At 41.5% G+C, this 13764-nt stretch overlaps 1 protein-coding gene across 1 annotated transcript in view; it reads right to left on the bottom strand.

The window, feature by feature from the left end:
* SLC9A7 (solute carrier family 9 member A7) overlaps positions 1 to 13764 on the bottom strand; it is a 280631-nt gene that overhangs the window by 114825 nt on the left and 152042 nt on the right. Inside the window, exon 5 of the mRNA XM_049871328.1 lies at positions 11248 to 11360. Within this exon, the coding sequence (XP_049727285.1) occupies positions 11248 to 11360 (113 nt within the window). The remainder of the gene's footprint in view (positions 1 to 11247; positions 11361 to 13764) is intronic.

Here is a 13764-nt window from a genome sequence, read left to right as displayed (position 1 = left end):
TCTCTAATTCATTTAATTCTGCTCTAATTTTTTTATTATTTCTTCTGGTGTCTGATGGTTTCTTTTGTTGCACTCTTTCTATTTGCTCAAGTTGTAGGGACAGCTCTTTGATTTTGGCCCTTTCTTCTTTTTGGATGTGTGCATTTATTGATATAAATTGACCTCTGAGCACCGCTTTCACCATGTCCCAAAGGTTCTGATAGGAAGTGTTTGCATTCTCATTGGATTCTATGAATTTCTTTGATTGCTCCCTAATGTCTTCTATAACCTAGTCTTTTTTGAGCAGGGTATTGTTCAGTTTCCAAGTATTCGATTTCTTTTCCCTAGTTTTTTGTTATTTATTTCTACTTTTATGGTCTCATGGTCTGAGAAGATGCTTTGTAATTTTTCAATGTTTTGGATTCTGCAAAGGCTTGCGTCTATTCTAGAGAATGTTCCACGTGCACTAGAAAAGAAACTATACTTTGTTGGGTGGAGTGTTCTGTATATGTGCATGAGGTCAAGTTGGTTGACTGTGGCAATTAGATCTTCCATGTCTTTATTTAGCTTCTTACTGGATGTTCTGTCCTTCACCAAAAGTGGTGTGTTGAAGTCTCCTGCTATAATTGTGGAGCTGTCTATCTCACTTTTCAATGCTGTTCGAGTTTGTTTTATGTATCTTGCAGCCCTGTCACTGGGTGCATAAATATTTAATATGGTTATATCTTCCTGGTAAATTGTCCCTTTAATCATTATACAGTGTCCTTCTTTATCCTTTGTGGTGGATTTAACTTTAAAGTCTATTTTGTCAGAGATTAATATTGCCACTCCTCTCTTTTTTGATTGTTCTATGCTTAATATTTTTTCCCCATCCTTTGAGTTTTAGTTTGTTTGTGTCTCTAATTCTAAGGTGTGTCTCTTGTAGGCAGCATATAGTTGGATCATGTTTTTTTATCCAATCTGCAACTCTGTGTCTCTTTATTGGTGCATTTAGTCCATTTACATCCAGTGTGATTATAGATAGGTATGAGTTTAGTGCTGTCATTTTGATGCCTTTTTTTGTGTGTTCTTGACAATTTCATTTTTCCATTTATTTTTTTGTGCTGAGTTTTTCTTTGTAAATTGTGTGTTCCTCTTTTTCATTGTATTTGAGTTTATTTTTGCTGAGTCCTTATGTTTATCTTGGTTTTTATTTTGAAATATGGAATTGTTAGTCCTCTTTGTGGTTACCTTTATATTTACCCCTGTTTTTCTAAGTATAAACCTAACTTGTATCACCCTATATCGCCTTGGTTTCCTCTCCATATGGAAGATCTATGCCTCCTGTATTTAGTCCCTCTTTATTGATTATTGTCATCTTTTACATGACATCAATGATTCCCTGTTTTGACCTTTTTTTTATTAATTTTATTTTTGTGATTTCCCTATCTGAGTTGATATCAGGATGTTCTGTTCTGTGTCCTTGTGTTGTGTTGATATCCGATATTATTGATTTTCTGACCAAAGAATTTCCTTTAGTAATTCTTGTAGCTTTGGTTTGGTTTTTGCAAATTCTCTAAGCTTGTGTTTATCTGTAAATGACTTAATTTCACCTTCATATTTGAGAGAGAGTTTTGCAGGATATATGATTCTTGGCTGGCAATTTTTCTCCTTCAGTGCTTTATATATGTCATCCCATTGCCTTCTTACCTGCATAGTTTCTGCCGAGTAATCCAAACTTATTCTTATTGATTCTCCTTTGTAGGTGACTTTTTGTTTATCCCTGGCTGCTTTTAAATTTTTCTCTTTATCTTTAGTTTTGGCAAGTTTGATGTTAATATGTCTTGGTGATTTTCTTTTGGGATCTACCTTGTATGGGGTTCGATGAGCATCTTGGATAGATATCCTTTCATCTTTTGTGATGTCAGGGAAGTTTTCTGCTAACAGATCTTCAACAATTCTCTCTGTTTTTTCGGTTATCCCTCCCTGTTCTGGAATTCCAATCACATGCAAGTTATTCTTCTTGATAGAGTCCCACATGATTCTTAGGGTTTCTTTATTTTTTTTAATTCTTTTATCTGATTTTTCTTCAAATATATTGGTGCCAATTGCCTTATCCTCCATATCCCCAATTCTCCATTCCAATTCCTCAATTCTGCTCCTCTGACTTCCTATTGAGTTGTCTAGTTCTGTAATTTTGTTAATCTTTTGAATTTCTGAATGCTGGCTCTCTACGGATTCTTGCAGCTTATTAAATTTTTCATTATGTTCTTGAATAATCTTTTTAGTTTCTTCAACTGCTTTATCTTTGTGTTTCTTGGCTTCTTCTGTTCATTGCCTTATTTCATTTCTGATGTCATCCCTGAAGTTCTGAAGCGTTCTGTATATTATTCTTTTGTATTCTATATCTGGCAATTCTAGGAATATATCTTCATCTGGGAAAGATCTTGAGTCTCTGTTTTGGTGGTTTGTAGAAGCAATCACAGTCTGCTTCTTTATGTGATTTGATATTGACTGCTGTCTCTGAGCCATCTATAAGTTATTTTAATAATTTTTTAATATTTGCTCACTGAGTCTTATCTTCTTGTTTTGTTTCAATATGCCCAGATGGGTTACTAGAGTGCGCTAACTTGATCGTTGGAGCCTTTGAAGCACTTATGTCCTGTTACTAGATGGTTAGAGCTGTTACCAGGTATAAGAGCCTATATGAGTCCATTCACTATTCTTGAATAGAATCAGCTCAGGTGTCCTGATGGTCGGTCACCTAGTGTGTGGTGTAGGCTCTCACCTATTATCGTAGAGGAGTAGTGGTGGTGGTTGTATGCACTGGTTTCTGGTAGCCACATGGGTCACACTCTGAGGAGGGGAGGGCACTGACAGACTTCCCCCAAGTGCCAGTAAGGAAGGAGTGTCTCTGTCCTCTAGAGTGCTCTGGTGGGTGGGCTCTGCAGCTGTAGCTTAGGCACCCAATGCTTGTACCTGTAAAGACTGGTAGGCACCACTATCCTCTGACCCCTTTTGCAGGTTGCTAGGTCGTGTGGATGGAGACTCTGCCCTCAGTTCCCTGCTGTGGGTCAGTGAGGGCTCTGCTTAATAGCAGAGTGGTATCAGACCTCCAAAACCTGCCTCTCTACTGCTCAGCTGAAACAAGTACAGTCAGACCTCTAACAGAATTGCCTTTGCATTAAAATAGCCACCTGGTTCCATGTAGGGGTGAAAGCCAAAGACTGTGGCTCTCTTATGCCTGGACTGAAGCTGCTTCTGTTCTGATCTTCCAGTTTAGGGAAGTCAGGAAAGGACTTTTCCCCTGATTGTTAATTGCTGCTTTTCCCAGGCTAGGAGAATGGGTTAGAAAAAAGCAGCGTACTTCTATCTTTGGACCAGGGAATTTGAATGTTAATGAAGCCAGCTGGGGCAGGGAGGGGAGAGATCAGGTAGACAGGAGAGGGTAGTGTGGTAGAATAGACAAAATCACTTATCTTGTGTGGGGAGGGCTGTTTTATCTGAGATTCCAGAGGGGTGTGTAGCCTGTGTGCACTGGCTGGGTCCCTGCTGAGATTGCCCCAGGGTGTTAGGGCTGCCATCCAGTGCTTGCCTTGTCTCAGGAAGGCACCATCAACCCCATCACACTCGCTCCAAAGCCCAGCACCAAGGTATCAGGGCTGGAGTGCTGCTTCTGTGTGGTCTCTCGCTCCCCTGTCACTGAGGTTGGTGTGTAGCCTGTGTGCGCCGGCTGGGTCCCCGCTGTGATTGCCCCCGGGGTTAGGGCTGCATCCCATGCCTGCCTTTTCTCACGAAGCCACCATCAGCCCTGCCGCAGTTGCGTCAATGCCCAGCACCAAGGGATCGGGACTGGGGCACTGTGTGCCAGGCTCCGGAACTAGTCGTTGCTTCTGTGTGGTCTCTCGTTCCCCTGTCACTTACGTCAGTGTGTAGCCTCTGTGCGCTGGCTGGGTACCCGCTGAGACTGCCCCAGAGGGTTAGAGCTGCATCCCATGCTTGCCTTGTCTCAGGAAGCCACCATCAGCCCCACCACACTGGCACCAAAGCCCAGCACGAAGAGATCAGGGCTGGGGCGCTGCATGCTGAGGTCCGGAACTAGTCGCTGCTTCAGCGCAGTCTCTCACTCCTCTGTCGCTCAGGTCGATTCCTGAGTTCTGTGTTTGATGGTCAGGGTTCATAGATTGTCATGTATGTAATCGATTCACTTCTTCGAGTGTTCGTTGCAAGACCATTCAGCGGAAGCTTCTGCCTAGTCAGCCATCTTTGTCCTGCCTCCTTTTCTTCTTTTTTGATGTGTGTTTGTGTTTATTGCTATAAATTGACCTCTGAGCACTGCCTTTGCTGTGTCCCAAAGATTTTGGTATCTGTTTTATTCTAGGAATTTTTTATTCCATCTTTGATTTCTTCTGTTACCCAGTGGTTTTTAAGCAAGGTGTTATTCAGTTTCCAAGTTTTTTTTTTCTTTGCTCTTCCTGTTATTAATTTCTACTTTTATGGCATTGTGAACAGACAAGATGCTTTGTATTATTTCAACGTTTTAGATTTTACTGAAGGTTGTTTTGTGGTCTGATATACGGTCTCTTCTGGAGAATGTGCCATGTTCATTGGAAAAGAATGTGTATTTTGCTGCTGTTGGGTGGAGCATTCTATATATGTCTATGAGGTCAAGTTAATTGATTGTGGCTTTCAGATCTTTGGTATTTTTTTGAGTATTTTTCTAGATATTATGTCCTTTGCTGAAAGTGGTGTGTTAATGTCTCCTACTATTATTGTGGAACGGTCTATTTCTCTTTTCAGTGCTGTTAGAGTTTTGTTTTTTGTTTTTATGTATTTTGGGGCCCTGTCAGGTGCACAGTTATTGACTAAGGCTATGCCTTCTTGGTGGATTGTCCATTTAATCCTTATATAATGTCCTTCCTTGTCTTTTATAGTGGATTTTGTCTTAAAGCCTCTTTTATGAGATTAGTATTGCCAATCCTGCTCTTTTCTGGCTGCTGTTTGCTTGGTATTTTTTTCCATTCTTTGACTTTTAATATATATATGTCTTTGTGTCTAAGTTGTGGCTCTTGTAGACAGCATATTGATGGGTCTCCTCTGTCTCTTTATGGGTGCATTTAAGCCGTTTACATTCAGTGTGATTACAGGTAGCTGTAAGTTTATTTCTGTCATTTTGCTCTGTGTTTTTGTGGTGCTGATATTTTCTTTGTTCCTCTTACTTTCCTGTGTTGAGTTCCTTTTTTTGTGGAATTTCTTTTGTTATTATAGATTTTGTGCTTATTGGGTATTTATGTTTTTCTCCTTTTTTATTCTGATATGTAGGTTTGTTAACTATCTTTGTGGTTACGCTGAAATTTATGCTTATCTCCCCAAATTTAAACCAGTCATTTATTACTTGATATCACTTTGATTTCCTCACCATTTGAAAGTTCTATACGTACACCGTTTATTCCCCCTTTTATTGTTTTGATGACTCTGGCTCCGTGTTTTAAATCTTTTAGTTTTGCTTTATTATTGAGGGTTCTTTACCTAGGTTGGTATCTGGTTGATGTTATCCTTTGACCTCAGGTTGTTATCAGATGTTGTTAGTTCTCTAACTGAAGGACTCCCTTTAAATTTCTTTTAAGTTTGGTTTGGCTTTTAGAAATTCCCTTAATTTCTGTTTATCTGGAAATGTCCTAATTTAACCATCATGTCTGAGAGAGAGAGTATATATTATTCTTGGTTGGCAGTTATTTTCTTTCAAGGTTTTATATATGTCATCCCATTGCCTTTTTGCCTGTATAGTTTCTGCTGAGTAATCAGAGTTTAGTGTTATTGTTTCCCCTTTGTAAATGACTTACCCTTTTTTTTTCCAAGCTGCTCTCAGGATTTTTTTTGGCAAGTGTGATTATGGTATGTCTTGGTGACATTCTTTTGGGGTCTATCCTACATGGGTTTTGTTGAGCTTCTTCGATGGTCACCTTTTTATTTTTCATGATATTAACGAGTTTTTTTTTTGCCAGCAGATCTTCCACAATCCTCTCTGTGTTCTCCATTTTCTCCCCCAGTTCTGGAACTCCAATCACATGCAAATTTTTGCTTGACTGTGTTCCACATAATTCTTAGGTTTTCTTCATTCTTTTCTCTGAGTTTTCCTCAAAGTGGCATCCATTGATTTGTGTTCAAACTCGCTGATTGTGTCTTCCATCATTTCAAATCTGCCCCTAAAAGAGTTGTCCATTTCTGAAATTTTGTTGTGTATCTTTTGGATTTCTGGTTGCTCTTTTTATATGATTTCCAATTGTTTATTTTATTTTGTTCTTGTATTATTTTCCTGAATTATTCTGTTGCTTTGCCTTTGTTTTCCTTGATCTCTTCCCTAATCTCTTGGAGAGCCCTAAATATTAGTCTTTTGAATTTCATATCAGGTAATTCCACTGCTTTTTCTTCTACCAGAATGTCACCTGATTCTTCATTTTGGTCACTTGTTGGAGCCATCTCGTCCTGCTTTTTTATATGTTCTGATATTGTTTACTGCCTCAGAGATACCAAAACCAAAACCAAACCCATTGCCGTGGAGTCGATTCCAACTCATAGCGATCCTGTAGGACAGAGTAGAACTGCCCCATACAGTTTCCAAGGAGTGCCTGGTGGATTCAAACTGCCGACCTTTTGGTTAGCAGCCATAGCTCGTAACCACTATGCCACCAGGGTTTCCATGTCTCTGAGATATTCAGGTATTATTATTATTTTTTTAATTATTGATTGCATGTTTGTTCCACTCTACTTATTTGTTTTGTTTTGGTATGTCTGGGCAGGCAGGCCAGGCATGCTTTGTTGCTTGCTCGTCTGTGGGCATGATAGCACCCACCACCTTGTCTGGATGGGCAGGGCAGGTTGCTCAGCTGGAATGCAGTGAGGAAGGGCCAGCAGGCAGAGAGTGCACAGGGCCAAGACACTCAGCTGCAGGACATCTGTATAGGGCCAGTGGGAAGGGTGGGATGCAGGGCTGGGTCACTCAGCTGTGGCGCAGTAGGACTGGCATGCAGGGGTAGGGGTGTGCAAATGGGTTGCTCAGCTGTTGTGCAGTAGGGTGGAGCTGGCAGGGGGAAAGGTTACAGGCCAGCATGCTCTGATGCAGAGTAGCAGGGCAGAGCCAGTGAGGAGGGAGGATCATGGTCCAGGGCACTCAGTTGCAGCACAGCAGGGCAGAGCCAGCAGGGAGGGAGAGGGCACAGGGCTGGGTTACTGGGCTGTGGGCCATCAAGGGAGGGAGGGGCACAGGATGCTCTGCTGCAGGGCAGCAGGGTAGAGCTGGCGGGGAGGGAGGGGGTGCAGGTATGGGGCTTCGTTGCTGGCTTTGGCAAAGCAGTGCATGGCTAGTGGGGAGAGAGGAGGTGTGGGTACAGGACCAAGTCCCCTGGCTGCAGCACAGTGGTGCAGAGCCAGCAGGGAGGGAGCTGCATGGGCCGGAGTGCTCAGCTGTGGATTGGAGCTGGTGGGGAGGGAGGGATATGGGTCAGAGCACTCAGCTGTTGGGCAGCGGGGTGGAGCTAGTGATGAGGGCAGGGGCGTGGGCACGGCGCTGGGTCACCCAGCTGTAGCAGCTTGGAGCCAGTGGGGAGGGAGGGGTTTCAGGCCAGGATGCTCAGCTGTGGGACAGCAGGGTGCAGCTGACAGGGAGGGAGCGGCACAGGCTGGGGCACTCAGCTTAGGGGTAGCAAAGCAGAGCCGGCAGGGAGGGAGGGGGCACAGGTCTTGGTCACTCCACTGTGACGCAGCCAGACTGGCCGGCAGGGTGGGAGGTGTACAGAGCTGAGTCTCTAGGCTGCAGCACAGTGGGTTGTGTCTGATGGGAAGAGAGAGGCAGGAGGAGAGCAGGAGGGGGGAGAATAGGTCTAGATGAGGGGGATAGGGGAGGTTTGTACTGTGGTCCCTGGCAGTCAGGACTCCTGGGGTGGGATGGTTTTGCCACCACTTGCCAGAAGGGTTGGAGTTGTAGGAGCATGCTCCTCTGGTTGCTGTATGAGAGCGTATGGGCACTTCCTTGAGCTGTAGCCAGCAAATGGGACTTTGCTTCACTCTGGGTGTGTACACATCGTTCCTCTGTCTTCTATTGGGAGTTCTGTCAAGGTGCCTTCCTGTGCACTTTGTGCGGGCTTTTTGGCTTTATCTCAAGATGGCTGCACTGTGCCACGCCGATTGGAACCCCCACTCCATATCTCTACTGGTTCATCGTTTCCAGTTTGTTCTTCTCAGTGGCTTCTGGTCTAATACTTTCACTTAAAGTTCAGGGTTCCAGGATTGCTGTCTATATCTATTCTGCTTGGTTTTTTGGGTCTTTGTTGGAGAGGGATGGCTTGGTGCATCTGACTTGTCCAATGTCTTGGCTCCGCCTTGCAGAAGATTTTTTAATACTTGGAAATCTTCCTTTTACTTCCAGGAAATAATTAAGGTTCCCTGGCTTGATATTATGGAAACAAAATAACAAACCCCACATTCTAGAGGTGGGGTAGGGTACTATTACTTAGCAAAGAGCTTATAAGAATTAAATAAATATCTTAAGAAGTTAAAACAAAAAGCAGTGGGAAAAAAATCAAAGAATGGCAGATATAAAAAGAAGGAAAACTCAAGAACCTGAATTTGTTCATTCAACTAACTTTTCTTGAACACTTCATTATGTACTAAAGAGCACTTAGCACTTGCAAACATTTGGTACAAGGCAGCAATTATCACTGTGTACAAAACAGATTTTACTTAAAGAGTTATGGGAGCAGGTAACTGAGGGAGTATGGGAAGAATAACAGGTAGGTGGCATATTTGAACTGAGCCTCAAAGGACAGAATAAGACCAACTAGTCTGGATGATGTAACTAGAGAATCAAAGACTGCACAGATCACAGATTTTCAAACCTATGAGTATGAGTAGGCCTGATTAACTCAAGGGGAATCACTTTATAATGGTTCACGGAAAGGAATAGCACTCATTTTGTCTGGTAGCTGCCTAGAAAGGCACCGTGGGTTAGAAATGTATTGTCTTTCCTTAACTCTGGAACCATCTGAAGTTATAGTCCACAAGGATGGCACATGGTACCCATGACACATAACTAGAGTGGAAATGGCTTCCAATAACAGAGCAGCCTACACCACCCCACACATATGGTGTTACCTTTAGTGGGAATACCAAAGACCAGCGTCTTGAACCAAGTACAGTGTAATGAGGGACTAGGACCTTTTATTCTTTCATATCAATCAATACCACGTCATATTCCAAAGTCTGAATTTTTGTTTGATGCACCAGACACAGAAAATCAATTTGGTTTTGTGGTCCTCTCTAAGTCTGTACTTAAGTTTGTATCTCTTTTATGACCCAATATTTCAAACAACAGACTTTTTAGGAGGCTGCTGAAATCACTTTTAATTTACAAAAATATTCTACATTTCAGAAAGATTTCCATTATAAAAGTAGTTAAAATTAATGTCCTGATGCTTAATAAGTTTAAACTTTCTAGTTTCTATAACTTTTATTTATATAAAACCCTTGCTGTGCCAATTTGCATAGGCCAAATAAAGGTGGTACAACATGGTAATGCCTTCCATTATTTTCTACTACAGCACAGACACATTGAAGGGAAGTAAACAACTACAAAGATGATCTAGAAAAATAAGCCTCTCTATCCAATTAAATAAAGCAGTACTAATAGCTCAGGAAACAATATCGGTAATCTCTACATTAAATCAACCTCCCGTTGTTAGTTAGCGGTATTGGTAAGAAGTTAGTAATGAAGTTATAGACAAATATAGTTAGTATAATATTTCCAAAGAGACAAAACATCCTTCTCAGACTTACAAAAAAAAACCTGTTTTTCAATAGACATAGATTTGGAGATAGTCACAGACACAACAGTATTCAAATAATAAAGCTACATTTGCATGCTCTTTAGGAACATGCTTGAGTTAAGTGATGACCTATTATTTATTTAAAAACAAAACACAGGGACAAGAGAATCTCTGCCTGGGTCAGTAGATGGAGACCAATATAATTAACAAATACTGTGCTTAATGCTTAATGCGTTATTTCATTTAATCTTTTCAACACCCCCAGGAAATAGGGGCCATTATTACTGCTTTATAGATGAGGAAACTGATCTGGAGGAGATAAAGTGTGCCCAGGCCACCCAGTCAGTGACTGGCATGGCTGTGACTCCACAGCTCACATTCTTTTCACAAACCAAGCTGCTTCAACCAGAAAAGTCTTCAATACCACTTTACTTATAGAGTGCTTGTAATAAAGCCTGGGGGTAAGAGAACTCAGTGTTTTTTTGAACATTGAGAGTCTTCAGAATCACGTAACTGTCTAGAGCTGCACTGCCCAATATGGTAGCCAGTAGCCACATGGGACTATGTAAATTTAAATTACTTAAAATTAAATAAAATTTCAAATTCAGTTATTTGGTCACACAAGTGCTCAATAGCCCCATGTGGTTACTGCCTATCATAATGGACTGGGCAGATTGTTGAACATTTCCCTCATCACAGAAAGATCTTTTGGATAGTGCCAGCCCAGGGACCCGCCAGAGGCATGGCCAAGTGAGGGAATGTTATCTTTGAGGTCATTACTATCCAGAATGTTACAGGGCAGTGTAGACATCGAGAAGACCTTTCCAACTCCACTGTTAGGACAGGCAGGGCCAGCCATTTTTCCATAAATTCTTTCCCTAAGATGTACTCTCATTAGTTGACATTCCCATATTAGAGAAAGGAAAAGCTATAAATGCTATTTATGTGAACTGATTTGATTATGGGTTCCAATTTGGAGAGGGGAGTTTTTTTTATATATATAGATTTTGAGCTTCAGGGGAAGAGGAAAAAAAAAAACTAATTCCACTTTTAAGAACTGGTTCAACTTATGCTTGAAAAATACAGGGTAAGAGATTTATGGGTAGGAAACATTGTCAGTGTACATTCATGCAGGAACACTGCACAAAAGGAGCTTACAAATTAAGTTACATTCACTACAGGTGCCCATGTGTGTTTCCACTAAGAAAAGATAGTATTTAAATAAAATTACATGTTTCCTAAAAGAAGGCATAATTCTTACCAAATTAGTCATTATAAAGGAAAGACAAAAGGGAAATGCATGCCCTTCCCAGAAAAGCCATCCAAGTCTCTTAGACCCACTTACTAGCCGCTTTCTCCACCATTCCATGTTAATACTACGGTCTCCTACAAAAGTTAATGATTGTTCTTAACTTTTTAAGGTTCAGATAATGGAATATCATAATGATAAGACCAAATATGCAAATACCTGGGTCAGTGGCAGAGATAATTGCTCCAAAAAAGAGACAATCCGTGTAGTAGAATTTATCCGAGAGCTGTCCCACAATCTTCATCAGCTTCACCACACCATACATGAGATTTCTGTAAAAACGGAAGGTACGGTAAATCAGTAGGATGGCGTCCTAGAGAACACAAAGAGAAAATAAAATCCAGTAGCCTGGCAAATATGCAAGCGGCATGGTACTAGAATAGTGTGCTTCAAGGGTGATTCGTGAAAACATCAGGCAACTTCTATGGCTGAACACTTACCAGAAATATGGGCAAATAGGACTTTGGCACCAAGCAATGATTTGCGGTCAACATCATCTTGTAAAACATCTGAACATTTCATTTTTTAAAGTTGTGCTCACTAACGACTGTAGCAGCTATAAAGTATGGTCTTTAACAACTGCCAGCTGCCATTGGTTCTGATTCATGGTGACTCCATGTATGTCAAAGTAGAACTGTACTCCATAGGGTTTTAAATGGCTGTGATCTTTCAGAAGTAGATCGCCAGGCTTTTCTTCTGAGGCACTTCTGGATGGATTCGAACCACCAATATTTTGGTTAGTAGCCAAGCACTTAACCATTTGTGCCACCCAGGGACTCCTTCAACAACTGTGGCAGCTATAAAGCATGGTCTTCAATTAGCAACAAAGTTAAGGCATCTTAAGAAACTGGGAAAGAGAGGGGAAAGGGAGAGGGGGAAAGAAACTTCAGGTTTAATAAATTGCTATGAAACTCACAGAACTCTAAGATAGTGCACTTAAAGTCATGGAAATAAGTGAACTGGATGAAGCTGGAGAGAATGGAAAATTGAGTTGTCACAAAGATCCAAATGATTGAGGTATCACTGCCTTCTCTGCCAACAATAGCTTCAAAGAAGGGAAAAGACGCAAACCTCTCCAAATGTCCTATTAAAACATCAGTAGCCATTAAGACACTTTGTATGGGTTAGGCAGTCCAGCAGCAGCCCTCCTTATGCTGTGGTCCAAGAGGGACCGCCAAGTTAAATATTTTAGCTTGGCTTGAGCACATTTCCTATAGGACAGCTTACAGATTGGGAGGAGTGAGAAGTGTTAAAACGCCTAGTATATGTACTAAGGATGTGGGTTATGAGAGGGTGCAAGCAGCAGCGGGGGTCAGGGGAGTAAAAACAATCATGGTAATGACTCATTGTACCTTAGAGTCAGTCCTCTAATAATTAGATTATTGATGTTAAAGACCATGTCATCACTTACCTTTGTATCCTGGGTGCCCAGAACAGTGATTGACTAAGGTATGAGCTCGAGAACTATTTACAGAATTGAATCTTTTTTGAGAATAAACAGCTATAACATAAAGGTTGCCTACTGTGTGCTGGGCACTGTTCCAGCACTTAAACATTCCTATTTAAATTCACAAGGAGCCCTGGTAGCACAATGGTTAAGCACTCTGATGCTAACCGAAAGGTTGGTGGTTCAAACTTACCAGTTGCTCCACGGGAGAAGACCTGGTAATCTGCTTGTAAAGATTTACAGCCTAGGAAACTCTATGGGACAGTTCCACTCTGTCATACAAGGTCTCTATGAGTCAGAATTGGCTCAATGGCACAAAACAACACAACATCATTTAAATTCACAGTAACTCCATGGTACATATTTGATTTCTCCCTATTTTGCTTATCAAAGGCTTATTTCATCTACCTTTTAAATATTTCCTGAAACTAGACGTTCCTCTCCATTTCCTTCCACCACACTCACATACCTAGGAAGTAGACTTCTCTCTGGCAGCCTTTTCGCCATCTTATTTCCCATCTTCCCCAACAATAGTTATCTAACATTGTCACTCTTCAATGGCTTGTCATCTCTTAAGGGACAAAGTTCCAGATCCCCCGTTTTTGATGTCAAAAAAGCCCTGGCCCCTGCCTTTATTTTCAGCTTTCTAGCTCTCTTTTTTTTTTTTTTAATATTTATTGTGCTTTAAGTGAAAGTTTACAAATCAAGTCACTCTCTCATATGAAAATTTATATACACCTTGCTATATAATTGCTCTACCCCTAATGAGACAGCATACTCCTTCCTTCCACTCTTTTCGTGTCCATTCAGCCAGCTACTGACCCCCTCTACCCTCTCATCTCTACTTCAGACAAGATATGCCAACATAGTCTCATGTGTCTACTTCATCCAAAAAGCTCATTCTTCACCAGTATCATCCTCTATCCCATAGTCCAGTCTAAACCCTGTCTGAAGAGTTGGCTTTGGGAATGGTTCCCATCTTAGGCTAACAGAAGGTCTGGGGACCATGACCTCCGGGGTCATTCTAGTCTCAGTCAGACCATTAAGTCTGGTCTTTTTACAAGAATTTGGGGTCTGCATCCAACTGCTTTCCTGCTCCCTCAAGGATTCTCTGTTGTGTTCCCTGTCAGGATAGTCAGAGGTTGTAGCCGGGGAAAATCTAGTTCTTCTGGTCTCAGGCTAATGTAGTCTCTGCTTTATGTGGCACTTTCTGCCTCTTGGGCTCATAA

This window comes from Elephas maximus, chromosome X, assembly GCF_024166365.1.
Source record: "Elephas maximus indicus isolate mEleMax1 chromosome X, mEleMax1 primary haplotype, whole genome shotgun sequence".
Lineage (NCBI taxonomy): Eukaryota > Metazoa > Chordata > Mammalia > Proboscidea > Elephantidae > Elephas > Elephas maximus.
This window is presented reverse-complemented; position numbering and strand designations above follow the sequence as displayed.